Genomic DNA, 24,394 nt, shown 5'->3' with positions numbered 1-24,394 from the left:
CCCACCAACAGTGCAAGAGGGTTCCCGTTTCTCCACACCGTCTCCAGCATCTATAGTCTCCTGATTTGTTCATTTTGGCCACTCTGACTGGCGTGAGGTGATATCTGAGTGTGGCTTGATTTGTATTTCCCTGATGAGGAGCGACGTTGAGCGTGTTTTCATGTGCCTGTTGGCCATCCAGATGTCTTCTTTAGAGAAGTGTCTATTCATGTTTTCTGCCCATTTCTTCACTGGGTTGTTTTTCGGGTGTGGAGTTTGGTGAGCTCTTTATAGATTTTGGATACTAGCCCTTTGTCTGATATGTCATTTGCAAATACCTTTTCCCATTCCATTGGTTGCCTTTTAGTTTTGTTGGTTGTTTCCTTTGCTGTGCAGAAGCTTTTTATCTTCATAGGGTCCCAGTAGTTCATTTTTACTTTTAATTCCCTTGCCTTTGGGGATGTGTCAAGTAAGAAATTGCTACGACTGAGGTGAGAGAAGTCTTTTCCTGCTTTCTCCTCTAGGGTTTTGATGGTTTCCTGTCTCACATTCAGGTCCTTTATCCATTTTGAGTTTATTTTTGTAAATGGTGTGAGAAAGTGTGAATGGTCTAGTTTCAATCTTCTGCATGTTGCTGTCCAGTTCTCCCAGCACCATTTGTTAAAGAGTCTTTTTTCCATTGGATGTTCTTTCCTGCTTTGTCAAAGATGAGTTGGCCATACGTTTGTGGGTCTAGTTCTGGGGTTTCTATTCTATTCCACTGGTCTATGTGTCTGTTTTTGTGCCAATACCATGCCTACTTGATGATTACAGCTTTGTAGTAGAGGCTACAATCTGGGATTGTGATGCCTCCTGCTTTGGTCTTCTTCTTCAAAATTACTTTGGCTATTTGGGGTCTTTTGTGGTTCCGTATAAATTTTAGGATTTCTTGTGCTAGCTTCGAGAAGAATGCTGGTGCAATTTTGATTGGGATTGCATTGAATGTGTAGATAGCTTTGGGTAGTATTGACATTTTAATATTATTTATTCTTCCAATCCATAAGCACAGAATGTTTTTCCATTTCTTTGTATCTTCTTCAATTTCCTTCATAAGCTTTCTATAGTTTTCAGCATACAGATCTTTTACATCTTTGGTTAGATTTATCCCTAGGTATTTTATGCTTCTTGGTGCAATTGTGAATGGGATCAGTTTCTTTATTTGTCTTTCTGTTGCTTCATTATTAGTATATAAGAATGCAACTGATTTCTGTACATTGATTTTGTATCCTGCAACTTTGCTAAATTCATGTATCAGTTCTAGCAGACTTCTGGTGGAGTCTATCGGGTTTTCCATGTATAATAGCACGTCATCCTCTTCCGTGGGCCTCTCGTCTACGCCTGGCTCCAGAGAATCCGTTCTGCTAGTCTTCTGGCGATTTTCTGGGTTATTTAGGCAGGTGTAGGTGGAATCTAAGTGATCAGCAGGACGCGGTGAGCCCAGCGTCCTCTTACGCCGCCGTGTTCCCCTCAAAAAAATCTGTAACTTCTAAATGTAAGCATTTTCTCCCTTTTTGGCCACTTATGTCTTTGCAGTAAATTACATCTTGAACCTTGCAAGGAATGGAAAAAATAAAGTTTCTGCGCCTTGCAGTTGGTCGCAACTTTATAATTTAATGTCATAATTAGACTTTTATGTGATACATTAAATTTGCATTATTGTTGTTTTTTGACAGATAGCCAAGTGTTCAGTATATCATTTTTGTATAGTTATTCCAGTGACTTAATTTTTTGAGAGGAAAAAAGTTTTGGGTATTAATTTTAGCGTTTTGATAATGCCTTGTAAAATGTAGCCTCTAATATTTCTTGTCTTCTTTTTTTCTAAGTATGATTACATTCTGTTTCTTCATTTGTGCCTTAGTAGCACCACATATAATTTATTAGTTTATTACCAGAGTGTGTATTGATACATGAAAAATAATTACAGCTCCTTTCGTAGAAACATAATGTTAGCCACTTACCTACAAATACTTTTCTAATTTGAACTTTTATTTACAGAGCACAAAGATTTATTAATACGGTCTACATTTTTAAAGTTTGGCCAAATACAAACACATGGTATCCTTTTGTTTACCCTTTCTTTTCCAAACAGATTTTATTCAGTTAGGTTTGAGTTACTGCCTATAGTTCTCCAAGTATTATTGAGCACAGGAAACTTAATGCTTTCTCATAAATATTGCTCACACTTTAGTTTGATATAATTTAAAATAAAAATGTCTATATAAATTTACTAAATTTAAATATAAAAATTTTAAGGTTGGTCTAGACTACCAGAATCCATATCTGAGCCCATTTAGAGAGTTCCAGAGGTGGAAACACCATCCCAGCATTCAGCCGACATTGGAAGGTGGAAAAAGAATTGCATATGGAGCCAGAGCTCTGAATGAAGGTGGCTTTCAGGTAACAAAATTTTTTATTTATTTCTGTATTATAAAGTAAACATTGAAAATATAATGTAACAAATTTAGATAAAGAATAGAAAATTATAGAAAGAAACTTTTAAGCAGAGCATCTAGTGTTTATAAAACTGTGTCACACCATAGTTTAAATTAAATTACACTGTGAGTTTAGTTTTAAGAATATATTGATTTCTTGAGATAAATTTATAGGCTTCTTGTTGGTTGCTTGGTTTTTAACCCGAAAATTAAAACTATATGATCCAAGATATTTTCCATTACTCCTTAGCAGCAAGGAAACAAAGACAGATTTAGTTTTCCACAAAGGTAATTAATTAATCCCAACTACCTAGTAACAGTCATGCCTTTTAGGTGGCCTCTGTCAAGCTTTTACCCTGAATTGTTCTATTTTAGTATATGTTCAAAATAAATCTTACCAAATGCAGTTAATGTATTAATTATATATAAACAATGAAATAAGCAATAATAAAAGCTGTTAGTACTATTGTAAAAATATTAAACATGTAAGATGATCTTAAAAATTAGCTCTAAAATCTATACCAAGTGATTTGAAGCAAGTTACATATCTTCTCTGGCTTTGTGGGATCATGTGTAAAATGAAGATGATCCCTTCTGTCTCTAATATTCTCTTACGGTTTGCCTCCCTCTGTGTCCCTTTTGGCACCATCAGCCAAACTCTTACCACCCACCACTTTCTCAACACAGTCTTGTGGCTTACTTTAGGAAGCCCTTAAAGAAGAAAAAATAAAGAAGGAGGAAACTCTGCATTGGTCCTCTCTTCTTTCGTTTTCAAACTATAGTTAGAATACATTTTCTCATGCAATCTAATTTAGCCACTACATTGTAGGGTATATATAAGCTTTACTGGGTAACCCAAATAACAGCACTACCTTTTATTACATTGTTTTTCATGAAAAGTATATACTAAGGCCCAGACAACTGTCTTAAAATTTGGTGGTGGGGGGAGCGCCTGGGTGGTTCAGTTGGTTAAGTGTCCGACTTGATTTTAGCTCAGGTCATGATCTCACGGTCTGTGAGACTGAGCCCTGCATCAGGATCCATGCTGACAGTGCAGATCCTGCTTGAGATTCTCTGTCCCTCTGTCTCTGCCCCTCTCCCCAACTTGTGCTCTCACTCTCTCAAAAAAGTAAACTTTATAAATAAATAAATAAATAAATAAATAAATAAAATTTGTTTTGGAAATTCAACTTATTCTTAACTTAATTAAAATACATCTTTAAAGTAGTAGCTAATTGTCACGATACCATGATCAGAACCTAAGTTTCCATCTCTAGATACCAAAGTAAAATAATACAGGGATATAGAGTTAACATCCTTTGTAAATCATGTTACCAAGAATGTATGTAAAAGCAGATTACAATTTCTATAATAGTTGTTTAAGTTTACAGAGTATTTTTAGATGTGGATATGTAAAAATAAAAATGTATGTTAATTTCTGGTTGTAAATCTGTCTCATGTAGGTTAGTCAGGGGGCAGAAGAGGAAGAAGTCCTAGAATAGTAGTAATAGTGTAACCCTCATTCTTAAAAAGGAGGGGGGGGGGGTGGAAACTGCCCTTATTCTGATTTTTTCCTTCAAATTTTTCCCTATAGCTTTAGAAGACTTTAAGAGAATATAATTTGTAATATTGTTCTGCTTGTTTAATTTGAACTAAAAATGCACTTTGAATGTTTCTTTCCTTCAGTCTATACCAAAGCTCACCTTTCCTGGTGGTTTACTAATTGGTTGTAGCCCTGGTTTCATGAATGTTCCCAAGATCAAAGGTTCCCACACAGCAATGAAAAGTGGAATTTTGGCAGCAGAATCTATTTTTAATCAACTAACTGGTGAAAATCTCCAATCAAAGACAATAGGTAAGAAATTCCTATTTAAAGCATAGAAAATTGTCAAGGTCTTCATTGAGATATTAAAAAGAATCTTTTTAGACATATACTTAATATACAGATAAAGAATGAAAATAAATACAATTAAAATTCTTGAGGTCTTTTTTATGCATATTTCAACCGATATTTAAAAGATATATATTGTATCTGTCCCTTTACACAAAGCACTCAAATGTGTGCTGTGCGAAGAAAACTAACCTCAGTAATTAGATTTTTCCAGCAATGTTGTGTTTTATTCAGATCAAAAGTAGAATAGTACCAATGATGTCTCACCTACTTAGAAATGATTTCGAGTTTGGGGTGCCTCACTGGCTCAGTTGGTACAGCATGCTGTTCTTGATCTCGGGGTTGTGAGTGCAGAGATTGGTCAAATAAACCTAAAAAATGTTTTTCTTAATTTAAAAGAAGAAATGATTTCAAGTTCGACAGTACTGCATTCCGTTTCATGTATGTAATATACACACTAAGATACCTCACAAATACTGAAGTGTCTTCAATCTGAAAACAGAACAGCTTTGCACACTGCAGAACCCGGCAGCACCTTTTCCTTTGCAGGCTTTGCCTTCTGCGGTGGTGGAGAGGAAGAGTGAACACTGAAACCTCTGTTAATCTATGAAGACCCTTTAATAGTTCTCAATTTTTCTCAAAATAAAAGCCTCAGCTTTCTTACTCTTCTGATTTCATCTCTTTTTACTCTCCATTCCAGCCACACTGGCTTCTTCACTATTCCTGAAACATGCCAAGCATGTTCCCATCTCATGGTCTTTACTCATGGCTAACTCCCTCTCTGCCTTCACCTTTGCTCAAATGTCAAACTCGCATTCATGGTGGCCTTACATTCACCATACCACTTAATTTGCAACACACACAGAGCACTCCCAACACCGCCCCTCCACACACACACACACACACACACACACACACACACACACACACACGGTGTTTTTTATATAGTATTCTCCCCCTTTTGGGAAGATACTTATGTATCAACTTTATCTCCTGCCTCTTGTAGAAAATGCTTCAGCAGAGCAGGGACTTTGTCCATTATGAATCCCAAATACTTGGCATATAGTAGCAACTCAACGGATATTTGATAAATAAACCTTATTCCTTAGAATTCCAAATAACAAGTGTTCCTCCAAGTAGAAGTATGACACCTGATTATGCCTTTAAGTATCTTTGTAGAAATGGAGGTCTAGGATGTGGAAGAGGAAGGAGATAGATAGAACATAGAAAAGGCAAGAAGCTACTTCAAGGAGAACAGAATAGGTAAGGAGTGTAATTGTTGAGCAGTGGAACTTTTTTCCTAATTTTCTTGCCAAGTTATCTTTCCTTATTGGGACCACCAGCCATACTTTCACCTTCTTGACACACAGTACCAGCACATAGATGATACTGAAGCAAGTAGATCACCAAAGACTAGATTGAGGATGACAGCCTGAGGGAGAGGGAATGGAGCCAGAAGAGGCAACATTGTGACTGGGAAGTGTATAGTCACTATGGAGTTTGTGACAGTTAAGAAGAACCAGTTAAATGCATGCAGCAAGTTTTAGGTATTGTTACAATTTCCTAGGGCTGCCACAATAAAGTACCACAAACTGGGCTGCTTAAAACAACGGGAATTTATTCTGAGTTCTCTAGGCATTGATGGGACCTTACTCTGCTGCCTCTAGTCTTCTCACCCCCCCAGCTTTCTGATCATTCCAGACATTCCTTGGCTCGTGGCAGAATAACTGATCTCTGCCTCCATCTTCACCTCTCTTCCATGTGCATAAGGACACCAGTCGATGGATGAAGGACCCACTCTATTCCAATATGACCTCAACTAATTACATCTGCAGTGACCTTATTCTGACCCATCCTGAGATCCTGGGGGTTAGGACTTCAAAATAATCTTTTTTTGGGGGGGGGGGGGGCGGGGACACAATTCAACTTGTAAGAGGTAGAAGTGTTTCATTTAATCAGTTATAAAATGCCTCACTTTTATAGTAGCATGAACTTTGTAAGTAACCATTTCAGGTTCATTCAATTTTGAAATGGATTTTCTGCGCTACTAGTTTAAGAAATCAAATGTCTTACTGCCTGTTAACAACATATATCAAATGGTTATCTTTTTTGGAAGATGCCAACATTTACACAGGAAAGATTCTTCAGATGTGGTCTCACATGACCACCTGTTTAAATTTACTTAAGATTCACTCATCAAGTATTTCAGCAGCAAAATACCTTCATGATAAAGTATTTTATACTCCTTGAGGTGATTTGACACTAACACTTCATGTTTTTAATAAAAGGACTCCATGTAACTGAGTATGAGGACAATTTGAAGAAATCATGGGTGTGGAAAGAGCTATATTCTGTTAGAAATATAAGACCATCCTGCCATGGAATACTGGGTGTATATGGAGGGATGATTTACACTGGAATCTTCTACTGGATATTTAGAGGAATGGAGCCATGGACTCTAAAACATAAAGGTAATTCCAACATACTTGAGTATGAGTATTAAAATCATTAGCTGCTCATGAATGGGGGGCACCTAGTTGGCTCATTTGGTAGAGCATGTGACTCTTGATCTTGGGGTCATGAGTTCTAGCCCCATGATGGGGGTAGAGCTTACCTTTAAAAAAAATTTTTTTAACCTCATGAATATAATCCATTAAGTAGTAGAGAAAGTAAATTTAACGTTTTGAACTTGTCTTAGTAGAGAAATAATGAACTCAGTATTTTTAATAGTGTGTTGTTACCATAAGAGGGTTAAAGTTTTTTTCTTTGGTAGGGTATTTTCAAGTTTTCATAAAAATGTTTGATAAAGTACTTTTATATTAGTGTTTTATTTTTATTAAACATCTTTCTCAAAATGGTTTAAGGTTCTGACTCTGATCAGCTCAAGCCAGCCAAGGACTGCACACCTATTGAGTATCCAAAACCTGATGGACAGATCAGCTTTGACCTGTTGTCATCTGTGGCCCTAAGTGGTACTAATCATGAACATGACCAGCCAGCACATTTAACCTTAAAGGATGACAGTATTCCTGTAAACAGAAATCTGTCAATATATGATGGACCAGAACAGCGATTTTGCCCTGCAGGTCAGTAATGTGATTTCCATCCATTCCTAAAACACAAGTATTTGTTTTAACCATGTTGGTAATAGACTTCCATTACCATTGGAAGTCTACCATTTTCATTGCATGGAAATTGTAAATGACCCCCTACATACACCTTCCTTTAGAAAGCTCATTTTTATGGTTCTTATTCTATCAGTGCTGAAATAATAGGGATTTTTTGGTAAGCCTAATTCAGAGGACAGTTGTCAAAAACTTTTCCCTTTCTACTCTCAGACCAAGATAAGGATTATGGAACACCAAAGAATACCTCTTTCCATGTTCACAGGACTTAAAATCATTTCTGTCATGGCTGCTCCTACACACACATACACAGAGAGTATATATACTAAAATACTAGGGTATAGCCACATTCAGCTCAAAGAAATGGTCCCAGACATTAAATTCATCATGAATACTGTATCCTTTAGTGTGAACTTTCAATGAGAATTGTAATAGGAATTGGGTCTCAAATGATATGGTAGAATAGTATGTAGATATATGAAAATTAGTACATTCTGGAAGGACTAGAATTTGAATATAAGCTCTCTGAGGGCAGGCACCCCAACTGTCTTTTGACTTTACTTTTAAATAATTTCTGTCATCACACTGGTTTTAAAATCTTCAAGGGGGAAGGACTGGATGTAATCTGTCTTTTCAACTGTAGCTATGTGCTATGTTATAGCACACATATAACATTGGAGCTCAAAAACTGCTAAATGTTGTTCCCTTGTTAGTAAGACTAACTCAGCCAATACTGCTGTACCTTCTACTTTTATCTATAATTTATTTTTTTTTAATATTAACTAGTTTTTTTTTTTTTTTTTTAACGTTTATTTTTGAGACATACAGAGACAGAGCATGAACGGGAGAGGGTCAGAGAGAGGGAGACACAGAATCCGAAACAGGCTCCAGGCTCTGAGCTGTCAGCACAGAGCCCGACGCAGGGCTCGAACTCACGGGCTGTGAGATCATGACCTGAGCCGAAGTCGGCCGCTTAACCGACTGAGCCACCCAGGCACCCCTTTTATCTATAATTTATACTAACAGCAATGGCACACACCAAGATCTTCATAATAGTCTCTACGGGTAAACATTCAGAAAACAAACCTTTAAGGTTTCTGTAGCTACTGTTTGCAGGGGTTCAATTTCTATGTTTGAATTTTAAAAGTCAAAATACACACTTCATAGTATTATTTATTTTTCCTTACAGGAGTTTATGAATTTGTACCTTTGGAACAAGGTGATGGATTTCGGTTACAGATAAATGCTCAGAATTGTGTGCATTGTAAAACATGTGATATTAAAGATCCAAGTCAGAATATTAACTGGGTGGTACCTGAAGGCGGTGGAGGACCTGCTTACAATGGAATGTAAACTGCAACTGATTTCATTTGCAGGCAATTGTGAGAGTTTCTTTAAAATGTATGGCAAGCTAACTAAACATTTAGAAGTCAACAGGTTGTCAAACTATCTTACCACGTATTACTGATCAGAATGTTTATAAAATTATCAACGAAATAAAAATTTTATACCTATACCTAAAATTGTCCCATAAAAAATTATGAATATGCCTCTTACATAAAACCTTATCAATGAGGTAGCATCTGCTTACCTCTTTAATTCTTCAGACATTCAGTACCAATAGCAAATACACTATTGGCCTTTAATGTATATTGCACTTGTCAAATTCAAGACTTCAAGTATAAACGTATTATTATTCTAGACCAGAGGTGAGCATCCAGCCCACCACTTTTCTTATGAAGTTTTATTGGAACTCAGCCATGCCCAGTGGTTTACATACTGTCTGTGGCTACAACTGTAGAACTGAGTAGTTGTGACAGATGATCATGGTCCACAAAACCTAAAATATTTACTCTCTGGCCTCTGGATAAAGTCTGCCAACCCCTGAACATGTATATCTGTATTATATGTAAGTATAAAAATGCCAGCAAAAACCAACCACAAAGAAATACATCAAAGAATCAAGGGAAACAGTATACAAACTTAAGCTTTAATCTGTTTATCCAACAGATGTGTCTTTAGGAGATTAGAAACAGGCTGGACACCATTATTCTCTGTAACTAATGCAGAATAGCCATTAAAAAGAACCAACTTCACTGTATTTTGTAACACCATTTTATTAAGAGTGAACCCTTTTCAGTATTCCTAAACTGTAAACAATGAGAAACTGAAGTATCAAAGGAAACACATCAGGGATCATCTATAACAGACAGAAACCTTTAAATTTTCTTATTGCCTTTATACAATCAATGCATATGTAAGTAAAACTGAATTCCTTATTAGGCAAACATTTTTGCATATGCTGCCTTCTCTTTATCTTTCTGTGCCTTTATCTTTTGTTTGACTTTCAGCAATTCTGCCTGGATAGCTGTAAAATAAATATGTAAATAAGAGTTATTTCTCAAAACATCCAAAAAATGAGGATGCCCAACAAACTGATGTTTTAGTATGACAGTTAACGCCCTCCGCCGTTGATAAAACTCTTCTTGTCCATAAAGTAACTGAGCTCTATTAACAGAATATTTTACTGGGGAAACATCACACAAACACAAAAACCATGAAACATAATTTTAGAAGATTGTCAATTTGAAAGAAGTGCCTTTCCTATTTTACTTTAGTAGTAAGAAACTGAAGATATATTTTAATACCTAGGCCTACCATCACTATTTGTAGCAGACATTATTTGAAAAACAAATTTTTGTGCTCTAACTTTCCATAGCTTTCCTAAAACATATCCAGTAACTAGAATACTTATATTATGGCCTCATTCAGCTTAAGGAATGGTCCCAAACATTAAATTCATCATAAATACTTTATCTTTTAGTGCTGTGCTTTCAACTAGAATTACAGCAATAGGAACCAGATCTCAAATGATATGATAGAAAAATAGTATTCAGATGTGTGAAAATCAATATTCTGAAGAGAGACCAGAATGTAAGCTCCTTGAGAGCAGGGATCTTGATGTTCACTGCAGTATGGCCAATGCCTAGCCCAATAACAGACATTCTGTAATATATGTTGAACAAATAGGTCTCTAAGTGGCAAAAAAATACAATGGTTTATGAAGGTGAATTCTTACAGGACAAAATGAACTTTCACTATAAAAAGTACAAACTTACCTTTATCTTCTGGTGCTATCTCCTGAGCTTTCTTAAGATCAGCCTTTAATTGAAAAAAAAACATTTAAAGAAATTAGATGTATGATTTATGAAGGTGGTTGTCTAAAAAAATTAAAATTTAGAACAAAATTTTACCAAAGCTTGATCGTATTCTTTTAATCCTTGCCATCCTTGGGCTCTACGGTACAATGCTTTCGTATTTGATGGGTCTATTTCAAGAGCCTACAAAAAAATTGTAAAATTAATATTTTTATCTAAATATTATTAAATATATGTGCTAGATTTCAATTTACTGCCAGTCAGCTACAAATCAACCCTTTACTGCTCTGTGATAATGGAGTTGGATGGACCCTGTAAATACCCTCTGCCAGCTGGCACATTACATTTTGTCAGTAGAGGGCACTAAAGGGACACGGATGAGAAAAGCTGTTTCTCTTGCAGGTTCCAGTGCATTTCTCTTGGGCTCCTCCTGCACTGAACTTGGTCAACAGCACTACTTGGTCAATAGGAGCTCCCTTGCAGGTAACTTCCCTAAGCACTACAGGGAATCACAAGTATGGTACCCACTGAACTTCTCTGCCACCAGTAAGTCACAGCTATCCTCTCTCCAATGAAGTACGGATCTCAGCCTAAGGGCCTTCAAGAGGTGACTTTTCCTTGAGGCTCCATCCCAGCTCCATGTATTTATATATGGCAGATAGATATCTATCTGCTATTCCCATATTCTTCAGAATTCTCTTTACTAGCCAATCCCTCATTATTCCAATCTCCTCTTACATGTACTTTTATATTAAACTTTCTCTTTTCAAATTACTATATAGTTTCTATCTCCTGATTGGACCCTAAATTATCAGAGAAAAACATGAATAAAAATGTTACACTCTTTACTTGCAATCTATGAGTTTAAGGAGCAGTAGTTAACACTTAATAGGTCTCTGCTCTGAAACAAACATTTTAGAAATAACCTATTTTGTTTATTCACATCTTCTAAAGGTCAATACTAAGATTTTACTACAAAAGGCATATTATCTGCCTCACAAAGGTCCAAAAGAAATCCAGAGTTGGGGCACCTGGCTGGCTCAGTCAGTGGACCATGCCACTCTTAATCTCCGGGTCAGGAGTTCAAGCTCCGCATTGGGTGTGGAGACTACTTTAAAAAAAAAAAAGAGGGGCGCCTGGGTGGCTCAGTTGGTTGAGAGACCGACTTCGGCTCAGGTCATGATCTCATGGTTTGTGAGTTCAAGCCCCGCATCGGGCTCTGTGCTGACAGCTCAGTGCCTGGAGCCTGCTTCTGGTTCTGTGTCTCCGTCTCTCTCTGACCCTCCCTCACTCATGCTCTGTCTCTCTCTGTCTCAGAAATAAACATTTAAAAAAAAAAAAAAAAGAAAGAAAGAAAGAAAGAAAGAAAAGAAACCCAGAGTGAAGACCAAACTTTTCCTTGGATAAATTTTTCCCTGTTGTATGCTCCCTTCTAAATATACTAGCCCTTATTCTACCTATCCTACCAAATTAGTATCTCATTAAAAAAAAATTTTTTTTTCAAGTAATCTCTACACCCAGCATGGGACTCAAACTTACAACCTCAAGATCAAGAGTCACGTGCTCTACCAACTGAGCTAACCAGGCACCCCAGATCTCATTTGATTTCTACTTACTCTGGGCATAGCTGATTTAATTACATTGCTTAATGTGCAAAATACATAAAAATTACTGGAGATGGGTCTTTCTAAAATACACAGTTTGGAAAATTTTTCAACTATGCAATAGGAAGAATGTCATAATTGCTCGATTAAGGAGATAATGCTGCCACCTATCTAGCTTTATCAGTCAGTATCCCTGGATGTCACCATGAAGACAGGTGACCTTTGAGTGTCTCAGTAGTATCCATTCTCCCTATGTAAATCCTGATGACCCTAAATTGAAACGGACTCCCTCTTCAGCCAAATAAAAAGTTCCTTGAGAGTATGAGTCTTTTAACTGAAACACCTAATCTCGGGGTGCCTCGGTGGCTCGGCTGGTTAAATGTCTTACTTGGTTTTGGCTCAGGTCATGATCTCATGATTTGTGAGTTGGAGCCCAGTTCAGGCTCTGTGCTGACAGCACAGAGTCTGCTTGACATTCTCTCTCTCTACCTCTCTCTCTCTCTCTCTCTCTCTCTCTCTCTCTCGTATCTAAAAAAAAAAAAAAAACCACCCTATCTCTGTTAGGTGCTTAAACTATACCCAATACTGTGCTAAATGTTCTTACATGTTATATAATCTTTGTAACAATTCCATAAGGCAAGCATTATTTTCATTTAATATAAAGATGTTGGGGCATCTGGGTGGCTCAGTCTGTCAAATGTCTGACTCCTGACTTCAGCTCAGGTCACGAGCTCACAGTTTGTGGGTTTGAGTCCCACATCAGGCTCTGTGCTGACAATACGGAGCCTGCTTGAGAGCCTCTCCCTCTCTCTCCTCCCCTTCCCTTCTCATGCCATCTCTCTCTCTCTCTCTCTAAAAGTAAATAAACTTTAAAATAAGCAAATAAATAAATAAATAATAAAGATGTTACAACTCTCTAAAATTAGGACTTACCCAACACAAAGTTAGTAACGGAAGTCTAACAAAAACACCCAAGTCTGACTGGCTCCACAACCCATAATCTTAATCATTCCTGGCTTTGTCTTCCAATACCTAGCACACAATAGGTGCTCAATATGTTAAAATGAATAAATGAGCTGATACTGTGCTCTGAAGGGAAAAGGAAAATAACTTCACTGGTATTAAGTTACATAATGTTATAAGCTAAATGAATGGATTAACAGGAAGAACTGAAGGTCCAAAGTATTTAGAGATAAAAGAACTTTTTCATCAAGTCTTATTAGGTCCTATGTAATAAAATATATTAATGTATATAAAATTGTTTTTGTTCAAGTTGATAAATCATAAACCAACCCCTTCAAAAAGTCTGATGTCAAAGAAACTTACCTCCAAACAACTGTCAATTGCTCCCTGCCAATTTGACATCTTCAGTTTACAAGCACCAATATTCAGCACGCAGCTTAAAGCTATAGGTTGCAGCTTCAATCTGTCTGCTTTCTCAATAACAGCCTTTGAACCTTCCACGTATCTGGAGAATACATTAATAAAGTTGGCATGTAACGCCACATACGACTTAACCTGCTCCTTCAACTATGTCAAAAAGTATTATGTCACTTCTGATATAAAAAGCTCATCAAATACTAATATTAATATTCTTAATGATCATAATTTTATTTTCCTTTAGATTTATTTTTATTTGTTCCAACTTTTTCCCCAAAAGTGTTCAAAGAAACCAATTTAACAACAATCCCCAAATCTAAAGATAATCATGCACTACTAACATGTCCCAATTTTTAAAACTCACGATCTCCATTATTTACGTTCCAATGTAATTATGTTTGGGCCAAGGTTCTCACTGTGGGAGAGGGTATAGAATGAGTTGACTTTGAACTGTATTTTAATACAGCTGACTTTATTGACTTTGAACTGTTGACTTTGAACTGTATTTTAATACAATTCTTAGCTCTGCCCACGGAAGAAGGCCCAGAAATGATGAGCACACCTGGCTCTCAGAATCTGGTTTCTAAAATCAATCCCCCAATAAAAAGAGCCAGGGCTCCTTGGAGAAACTGCTAATACCAAATCAAGAAACAAGATGAACATAGAACACCTTGTGAAAGCAAGCAAGTGCTCAGAGACTAATAGGAACATGTCAAACAGATACAGGAAAGGGGACTTCCACTGGACAAATTGGAACCCTTTGAACATCAAAAAGGAGAGTACAGTAACAAGCTGAACTGGAAAAAAAAAAAAAACCAAAAACATAGATCTACACTGGTACTAAAAAGGGAGGCGGGGAAGAGGGAAGAGGCTCTTTCAAACATTAGAATGCCAGCTATGAATGATAAATTAGAAAATCAGTTCTGTCACCATCAATGTAATAACTGATTCGGGCAAAGATCTTCAATGATGCTAACACCCACTGGATGAAAGAAAGATTAGGAGCTGGATATTTACACAATCTCACAGGATCACTTCACAAAGTACTTATTATTTACAAAAGGAAAAGGTACTTTTATGACACAAGCATCTGGCTAATGCCACTTTAACCAAATGCCAAAACTCAAAATAGGCCAAATTGACATGTGCTTTCAGGATGTGGTATCATAGGAAATATTCAACACCACTGATTTAAGTGGTCTTGCCAAAATATTTAACCTCAAAATAATCTTGAGGGAGCAAACAAATACAGATGGTATTCCATGAAACAACTGACTTAAGACTGCACAAAATACAAATGACTTAGAAAACCTAATGTAAAATAGGAACTACCAAAGATTAAAGGAGACTAGAGACACAAAACCAAGTGAAATAATTAGGGAAATCACACGGATTACATATTAGACAATATTATTGGATGAATGTTATTCTGGGGGTCTTTTTCAGTGGTCCAGAAGGTTATGTGGAAGCATGTTTTTGATTCTTAGGAAATATCTGCTAAGCCATTGAAGGGGTAAATGTCATGGTATCTGTAACTTCCTTTCAAAATGATTCTACAAAAACAAATGTAGCAAAAGTTAAAAATTAGTGAAAACAGGTAAAGGTACATGAGTATTCACATACTATTCTTTCAATTTTCCTGTATTTTGAAATTTTCAAAATAAGAAGTTAGAGGAAACAAAAGAAATGCAACTATTTCAACACACCTGGTTATTACTCTACAAAGTAATTTTGCCCAAAAGACAATAAACAACTCTGAATTTCAGTTTATAATTCAAGTTACAAGTTATTAAAATTAACTTACTAAAAATATTTTATTACCTTAAAACTTTTGTATATTTTTTAATGGCCATCTCCCAATTCTGGGATTTGAAAAAAGTATTTCCAATATTTTTTAAGTCTTCTGTTATTAGTAAAATTTTATCTACCTGTATAAAAAAAAATACAAATATGTTGCATTTTAGTAATTAATGTAGCTAAATGCTAGGTTCTATCATTAAGACAGACTGATACAAAGCTCAAAATTTTAGTACTATTTTTAATAAAGTTTGACTAATCTGAAAGTACTCACATCTTTTAAATCTATATCTGCATCCTCAGGGAAATCTGGATGACTGTCACCAGAGCCATCTTTTGGGAATATGCCCCAATCATCCCCTTCCTTCAATTCTCCGCATTCTGCAATAACGCACAACTGTAAAAATAATCCTAAATTGTAGAGATGCACTACCATATTAATGAGATTAAAAACAAGAGATCTAGGTTTAAAAGCTATACAGGTATAAGTTATGTGCAACACTGTCCATGTCACTTCTAAAATGACAGATTGACCGAAGTCTCATCTATCTGCTCTAATTACAATAATGCCCTTTATATACATTCCACTATACAATACAATGTCACTATTTTATGCAAGTGTTTTACTGCTATTTAGCGGCTCAGTATACAGAGAATAGTTGAAAATGTTATCATTTTCTATATAATTTTCTTTCGGTGAGGCATGTCCTTTCAAGTTTACTACTGTTTCTGTCATACAATGAGAAACAGTCTATTTCCTCTAAGTATTTCAGTTTCCAGTTCCCACACACAACCCTGCCAACTAGGTTAGGTAGTATTCTGGCCACTGTGATTCAAACACATGTAAAATACGAGGTTCTTTACAGAGTTACATAATCTAGTCTAAACCCTCAAGTAATTTATACAGGATGAGGAAACATGCCAAGAAAACTTAAATAACAAGATCAAGGCCAAACCACCAGTTAAATGGCAGAGTCTAGACAGGATTCTTGGTTTCCTGTCCTCTTCCTACTATGTACTACTGTACATACTGATTCAAAGTTTTGCAGGTATAGAAAAGAGTTAAGAAACCTACAAAAAAATCACCAAAATTGAAGTTGAAATAATAAAAATCTCCTAAAAGCTACCCTAATCTCATCTTTCCCACTGTAGAAAAGTTTTAAAAAAAAGTGGCAGTCCAAGCTTCAATACCAAAAGTCATCCCAACATTCTCCCAACTAATAATCACCTGATCCTTTTACTTATGGTTAAGGCAGTAATTAAGATAACAAGTATATCTCACTATAACTTTTTACTTACTTTGGCAGGTTTTTCACCTTTCACTTCTACATTTTCCAGTATCCTTGCCACACCCATTCCTTTAATTACTTGACCAAATACCACATGTTTCCCATCCAAATGAGGAGTCGGAACTGTTGTGATAAAGAACTGAGAACCATTTGTATTGCAGCCTGCGTTTGCCATGCTCAATAAACCTTCCTGGTCATGCTGTAGAAATAAAAATCATTAAAAGAAAACCAAGGTTAGTGGTCCTAGTGTGAATTATTCTTTCACTGACCATTCACATAAAACTAGGGCAGGCTTTAATGTTATTCAGAGCAAACAATGTAATTTTATTTTGTATAAATTGCAACCTTTAATCCACAAACATGGGGCACTTAATCACTTTTTAGACCTTAAGAAAAGTTTATGAAACCAAATAAAATAATGAAAACAATGGGGGGGGCAGGTTTCTAAACAGGCCATTTTGAGAACATATTTGTATCTCAACTTAAGATGAAGATGCTGCATTATGGAAATCTAATGATTGTACTCTGCCCTCTTTTCATAAGGAATGCTCTCTCTTCTGAGAACAGGGAACAGTCTGAGAACAGGAAACAGTCTTCCCATTTTTATGAGCCTACACTTTGATTCCTCCTTTACACATCAATAAACTGGGAACAGTGATGGGACATTCAATTTAGACAGGACATTCGTTAGGTACTTTCCTAATCTCAGAAGAATCCAAACAGGGGCACCAGGGTGGCTCAGGTGGTTAAGCATCCAACTCTTGATTTTGGCTCACATCATGATCTTACAGTTTGTGGGATCTAGCCCCAGGTCAGCTCTGTGCTGGCAGCGTGGAGTCTGCTTGAGATTCTCTCCCCTCTCTCTGCCCTGACCCCATGCACGCGCACGTGTGCGCGCACACACACGCATGCTCTCAAAATAAATACATAAGTAAAACTTAAAAAAAAAAAAATACAAACATTACGGCTTTCACTCCAGGTGAATCTTCAGAGAACCATTCCAGAGAATGACCTAAACAAACTGCTGCATACATCTCAAAATCAAATTTCTACTTGGCATCAACCTATTCAAAGATTCTATGAAACCCAATGTCTTCATCTTTCCACTTTATCCTTAGACTTTCTAAATTTTTGTCGGGTCATGCACTGTCCTGTTAGTCTTCCCACCAAAAATGCCTTTTACCCCTGCAACCAAAAAACTTCAGCTTTCAAGGCTACCAAGTTTGTAGAAGGCACAAACCATCATTTCAATAGGCCCCCTTTCTTTTGATCAAAGTGATCACATAATCTTAGTTTTCATTCTTCAGGTAGCTTCTCTTTTTTCCATTCCCAAAGTTTGGTGCTTTTCCCACAATATCAAATAGAATATTAACTTTATTTTCTTAGCTTTCTATTGCCTTTGTCTTTCCTCACTCATATCCTTCAAACCGGCATCTATGTTTTAGTTCCTGTCTAACCAAGTCTTGGCCACCCTGCAAGGCCCAGTTTAAGTACCCATTCCTCTTCAATGTCTCCCCTAATAATTAAGAATATATAAATCATACCTGTCTCCTAGAATATATAAAGTCTCAATCAATTTAGCATTAATTTGCATATTATTTATTCTCCAGTTGTCCCATGTGTTTTAATCTTGTCTTCCTGGTAAGATCTTAAATTATCATCAAAGCCATTCATTTTTATAAACCCTCTGGTGCCAGTGACAGTACTAAATACATACAATTGCAGCCAATGAATACTGTTTAAAAGACTGATGACAATTTCTTTTCAAATTATCCTAATTACCTTGCTCATATTCCTCATTTCCAAAGATATTACTTTACTTTTGTACTTACGTGTCCCTTCTTACAACTTGAATGATGCAATATACCCCAATTACATCTTGGGAAAATGAAGATAAGAAGGCATAGGCACCACTAATGTCCTTTAGGAGCTTGGACATTAACCATATCCGTTACTTTGCAAATCCCCTGACATCCTGGATATTAGCGATGGTTTTGTTGCTCTTCAAATTCAAGCATAAAGATGCACAAGTTACCATCCTTCTGATAATGAGAACATTTTTCCTGGAAACAATTCTGCCATATGGTGGCCACTCTTAAAAACTCATTGGCTTTACTGAAGTATGTAAACCTGGATCTCACAGGCATAACCATTGTATTTTTGCCAAATAAAATTAGTGGATCAAATTTTTCTATATTAAAAATAGTAAATATATATTAAATATATATTTACAAATATGATACCTTTTACAAGAAAAGGAGAATCTAAGTACACGTTGAAACATTTATTGGTTCTTAGTCCAACAAGTATCCCAGACTATTAGCAATAAACATTCCCTTTTGTCCACTTTACCTTATAATAGAAATTTTCATCTTCAAATTTTTCACCATAAATACTTTCTCCGCCTGTCCCATTTTGATTTGAGAAGTCTCCACCCTGAATCATAAATTTCTTAATAACTACAAAAAAGGAAAACAGCTATTAGAAACTAAAATATGGAGGACTATAGTAATGTTAACTAATGAACATGTAATAAGAAAGATGAACTTCCTAAAACATGACTCTAGTCTTAGCACTCTCCTGTCTTTCCCCACCCATCCCCACAACTCCAAACTCTTAAAAGATTTTTCATAGTCTGAGTCCAAACTACTTTTACTGCCTGCTCACTCACTAATACTCAAAGAATTAGTTCAAACGGCACCTCCTTGTGAAACCGTCACTGAGATCCCCAAGTTGGATCTCATCAATTTTCCTCCCACAGCATCTTGATTCTACCTTTACAACACATATTGTAATGATCTGTCTCTTCTAGGAAACAATTTAAGTACAGCAACTGCTTTTCACCATGCACATGGCTAGGCACGTTACTCATTAAAGTCTACTAAATAAGATCAATTATTCTGAGATTTGTTATACGATAATGGAAGTACTTTAGCAAGTATTAGCACTTGGTGTCAAAGGTTCCCAAGACCACCTCCATGTTCAGACATTTTCTAGGATTCATGGGCCTCAGCATTTGGTTGCATTACAATAATGTAATAAAGATACACAACTAGATGATAAAAGAAAAAGATAATAAACAGAGTCTGGAGGAATCCATGTGCTTCCTTACACTCTCTCGCTTCTATGAGAGGTCATATAGCACATTCTTCCCCCAGCAAAAAAAAAAAAATGCAGCAACATGTGCACAATGTTGTTGCCCATTACAGACTCATCCAGGGTTTTCATCAGGGCTGATCATGCAGTTACTCTCTACCTAGCCATGTACCAAAATTTCAGACTCTCAAAAGGAAATGAGATGTTCAGCATAAATCAAAGTGTGTGTACAAACAATCTAGGCACAGTAAACCATCATTATGATTCAGGGAATCGTTCAAGTGCCAAGTTCCTAAACTCCAGCTAATGGCCATCCTGCAAGCAAACCTTTCTAAGGAAAGCAGTCTCAGGCCTCCTACATCAACTCTCTTCTGAATACTACATTCTATTAGTATATTTTAGTATTTTATTAAACATAAATGTAAAACATTTAAACATTTTATAATCAACATTAATTTTTTCTTAAGTTTCTTTTAAAAATACTACTCATGATTATGCTTTAACTTATTTATTCATTAAGCAAATATTTATTGAATGCCTATTTAATAACTATACTGTATGCTGAAGACAAAACGATGAAAAGATTTAGTTCCTGAATTCATGGAACCTAGAGCCTACTAGGGAACCATCAAATAATCACTAAACAAAGGGTGACAGGCATTGTGAAGTGTCATCTTTTAATTAAAATAATACCAAGACACTGAATCTTTCAATCAGCTACAGCCTTCCCAGGCAATCCTGTCCAGTACTAGGTATAACTTTTTTGTCATCAGTCAAGCTAAAGTCTGCTTCTTGGGGCGTGTGGATGGCTCCATCAGTCAAACATCCAACTCTTGATCTAGCTTAGGTCGTGATCTCAGTTTGTGAGTGTAGCTGTAGGCACAGAGCCTGTTTGGGATTCTGGGACTCTCCGTCTCTCTCTCTATGCCCCTCCCCCGCTTGTGCTGCACACACGCATGCACTCTCTATCTCTCAAAATAAATAAGTGAACTTTAAGAAATAAAAAATAAAAATAAAGTCTGTTCTTTATCATAGCACACCCTTTTTTCTCAATCTAATCCCACTGGTGTGAAGAGCCAGATGTCTGGTGAAGCTAAGGCATTCCATTTCTAAGTAAACCTTAGCACCCTCTCAGAATTCCACTTTTCACAGCTCAACCTTTATAAAATTGAGCTACTGCCTCAGATGTCAAAGCATCCTCCTGAAACCAGCAGTAATTTTTAACTTTCACTCTTTATCACTTGGTATTTTCTTCCCTAATGCCTACAGAATTATTTACAATAATCAGATTCAAGGGGCACCTGGGTAGTCCAGTTGGTTAAGCGTCCAACTCTTGGTTTCGGCTCAGGTCAGGAACCATCCCACTGTTTGGGAGTTCGAGTCGCACATCAGGCTTTGTGCTGATAGCCTGCTTGAGATTTTCTGTCTCCCTCTCTCTGCTCTTTCCCCACGTGCACGCGCGCGCGCACACACACACTCACTCTCTCTCTCAAAAATAAGCGTTAAAAAAAAAGAATCAGATTCAAATTTTTACACATACTTCGATGGAAAGGACATCCTTTGAAATGGAGAGGTTTCCCAGTGGTGGGTCCAATGCCTTTTTCTCCTGTACACAATGCACGAAAATTTTCTGCAGTTTTCGGTACAATATCTGCAAACAATTCTAAGACAATTCGACCAACTAAAATAAAAAATGAAATCATGTCAGTATACAAACAACCAAATATGCAAATGCTAAAAGGGGAGCTGGTAAAATTCTAGTGACTGAAATATCAAGTTCTCTTTTTTGGTCATTTTTCTAACATTCGAATTTAGTCTAATGTAAAGTGTCATGTATCTTAATGAGTCTGAAGCAATTACTTTTCTACATCTTAACAAAAGATCATAAATACAGTAGCTAGAAGATTAACACCATATAAGGGACACTATGAAGTGCAAATGGTTTTAAATTCTGAGTAATTTCTTCTAACTTGTACTCAGAAATTATAACCACCAAGTAACCAATAGGAGAAAATTAAATATCCTTTGAGTGGTCAGGTTGGCTGAGTTTTAAGTATAACTGTAGCCTCTGTGTTCTATGGAATCTGCCTAATGCAGCCGCTCAAGCAAAAATGTGAAGTTGTTCCCATTTTAGACAACTCCTAAGGCAGGTAAAATAAACCTCGCGCTAATTTCAAAACAAACTAAATGTACATGTGCGTCCATTATCATCCACGGGGTCCCTAAATCCTGATGTGTCCGTTAGTATTTGCGTTAACACAGCCTAGCCCCACAAACCTAACCCGTTCTACAAGAGCAATTCAGTTACAAATCGATACGCTAATTCACAAGACCCTAGGAGCTTCCGAGCCGCTGACGTAGCCTAGGCAACCACATTGCTACATTGAGCTCCTTTTTCCCAATGCCAAAACAGAAAATATTCACCAACCTGACGGTACCTCTAAGTTAAAAATAGGTAATAAGAAAAACCAACAAACAAAAGTCGCTCTATTTATAAACCACATGGCAGCGGCTGATATATACCTCGCGTGGCAAAAGACACGGCGTGACCGGAACTCAACAAACGCCTATCACAGTTGTCCGAATGCCCCACTACGTACATAAAACAACCTTATTTCATGCCTGCTTGATGCAAGGTGGCGAGGAAGTACAACCAAATCAGGAGAGACAAACTAAAGGCCGCCACAATCCCCAAACCAGAAATTTCCAGAAACTTCCGCGCGACCGATGGTATTGGTACAAGGGCGCGGGCTCCACCCAGCCTTGGAAATCAGTATTTGTTCCAACAGTCCAGTCTAGGGAGCCATCCCCTTCGCATCATAGTGCAGCCCCTGGCCCGAACCGCACGCCACCCTCGGAGTCGCCCAAATCCTGGTAAGTCCAGCTTCCTCGGGGCCACTCCCCAAGTATCAGACTCTGCTCACCTCGCTCCCCTCCTATGTCCACGTCAAAGAAGACTCGGGGGTTACTGGGGTTGGAGGGCTTAGTCTGGGGGGACGGGTGAGACATTACTGAATTGCAGATGCGCTTGGGAGCGAACTCAGACAATCTCGTAGACGCCCAGCACCTTCGACCCCAAAGCTACTTTCTCCGCGACGATCTGTCGGCGGCGCTGACGAGCTACTTCCGGCGTGAGGTCGGGAAGCCGCGCCCTGACTTCCGGCGCCTCCTCCCGGCGTCGTTTCCGCGCGCTGGAGCTCGTGCGCGTTCTCTGTAGTTCTCTGCCCTGTGCTTTCTTGCTTTTCGCGTACTGAATTTGCAGCCCCGATCGTTTTTATTGTTTTCGCACATGTTTCATCGCTTTTCCTACCACGGTAGTGTAAAAGAGCTTTGGAGACCGTCCTCTCCATCCCAGCCTCAGGTCTGCCGCTAACGGATGAGTGACTGCTTCTCTGAAACTCATTTTGCTTGTCTGGAAAATGGGACAAAATGCTCACCTTGGGGGGTCGTTTTGAGGATTGAAACGTAAATTGCTTAGCACAGTGCCTAACACAGCCTGGTGGTAGCTAATCAATAGTGGCCATGTTATTACTGCCTTATTGTTAGAAGTTACTCTTAATGTTAACATTTTTACTGATGACTGTGAAGCTGAACGTCCAGAAAAGAGCAGTTTCGTTCCCTGATAAAACTGTGTTATGGTCCAGTTTCCCCTTATGGGAATTTGTGTAAAGATTTTACCTACTCATAGGAACGTAGACTCACCTCTGATCAAGCCTAATTTTGGAGAGAACTGGTATGTTCTTTAGCACTTTGTGATATTCCAGTTGTTCATTATTCCATCTATCCTCTCCCATTAGAATTACTCTGCTAGGACAAGAATTTAGTTTTGTTCATTGCTTTATCCAGAGCACTTCTAACAGTGTCCAGCAGGTAGTAGGTGCTCAATAAATTGTTTTGAATGAATGAATGAGTTATACAGAATGCTAACAAGAAATTTTATTTCCATGTGTCTTTGCGTATGCTTTGAGAAGATTATCAGTGCTTCCTGCTGACCCTTTCAAATTCCAGCACATTAAAACTAATGTAAAATCTTAATTCCTTACCAGTTGACATCCTTGAATTCCATGGTGTTGATTCTTTGTGGTTCCCTGAGGATCAAGTAAGCTCAGCACACAACTCATGAGTCCTTTGATGAATATGAATCAAAATAAATTGTTCTCTAATCCATTCTCATTTCCAGGCTGCAAATGGCAATTTCCAGTTTGTCTCACAAATATCAAAACATAAATTCACATTAAAAGTTTTCTACTCCTCTAGCTTAAAGGTAGCCTTTAGCTTATTATTCTGAGAATTGTCACTTTTACGCCATAACCTCCTAACCATTATTATCATTATGAATATCATTGTGATTAACTACTTAGGATAGTTAAGCACTTCTGTGCCATCAGGCTTCGGGGTTCAAATTCAATCACTAATTAACTTGTGACTTTGGACAAGTTACTTAACCTCTGTGTGCTTCAGTTCCCTCATTGGTAAATTAGGATAACTATAGGTATCTCTTAAGTTGTTTTTTTGTTTTGTTTTGTTTTGTTTTTAAGCTCTACACCCAGCGTGGGGCTTGAACTTGGCAGCCCCAAGATCAAGTGTCGCATGCTCTACCGTCA

The 24,394-nt window shown here is 37.2% G+C and overlaps 2 protein-coding genes across 2 annotated transcripts in view; one reads left to right on the top strand and one right to left on the bottom strand.

Moving 5' to 3' along the window:
* Positions 1 to 10,719, top strand: part of ETFDH (electron transfer flavoprotein dehydrogenase) — a 32,291-nt gene extending 21,572 nt beyond the window's left edge. The window contains exons 9-13 of the mRNA XM_030312833.1: positions 2,272 to 2,415; positions 4,137 to 4,305; positions 6,630 to 6,812; positions 7,206 to 7,427; positions 8,656 to 10,719. Coding sequence (XP_030168693.1) covers positions 2,272 to 2,415; positions 4,137 to 4,305; positions 6,630 to 6,812; positions 7,206 to 7,427; positions 8,656 to 8,819 — 882 coding nt within the window. The 3' untranslated portion in view covers positions 8,820 to 10,719. The remainder of the gene's footprint in view (positions 1 to 2,271; positions 2,416 to 4,136; positions 4,306 to 6,629; positions 6,813 to 7,205; positions 7,428 to 8,655) is intronic.
* Positions 9,436 to 22,899, bottom strand: PPID (peptidylprolyl isomerase D). The gene is made up of 10 exons (XM_030312834.1): positions 22,715 to 22,899; positions 21,331 to 21,471; positions 19,047 to 19,153; positions 16,705 to 16,893; positions 15,680 to 15,802; positions 15,430 to 15,536; positions 13,555 to 13,696; positions 10,721 to 10,807; positions 10,586 to 10,628; positions 9,436 to 9,834 (listed from the first exon to the last, which is right to left on the bottom strand). Exons 1-10 carry the CDS (start codon positions 22,797 to 22,799, stop codon positions 9,746 to 9,748), a joined length of 1,113 nt encoding a protein of 370 aa, XP_030168694.1. The 5' UTR covers positions 22,800 to 22,899; the 3' UTR covers positions 9,436 to 9,745.
* Positions 22,900 to 24,394: the final 1,495 nt, after the last annotated feature.

Source organism: Lynx canadensis, chromosome B1 (assembly GCF_007474595.2).
Source record: "Lynx canadensis isolate LIC74 chromosome B1, mLynCan4.pri.v2, whole genome shotgun sequence".
Lineage (NCBI taxonomy): Eukaryota > Metazoa > Chordata > Mammalia > Carnivora > Felidae > Lynx > Lynx canadensis.
Note: the sequence above shows the minus strand (reverse complement) of the source record. Positions and strands in the feature narration are given on the sequence as shown.

Coding starts and splice junctions, on each gene's coding strand:
- PPID (XM_030312834.1), bottom strand. CDS start 22,799: ATGTCTCACCCGTCCCCCCAGACTAAGCCCTCCAACCCCAGTAACCCC. Junction 19,154..21,330: donor AGGATGTCCTTTCCATCGAA/GTATGTGTAAAA, acceptor CCTTTTTTGTAG/TTATTAAGAAATTTATGATT. Junction 10,629..10,720: donor AAGAATACGATCAAGCTTTG/GTAAAATTTTGT, acceptor TTTCAATTAAAG/GCTGATCTTAAGAAAGCTCA.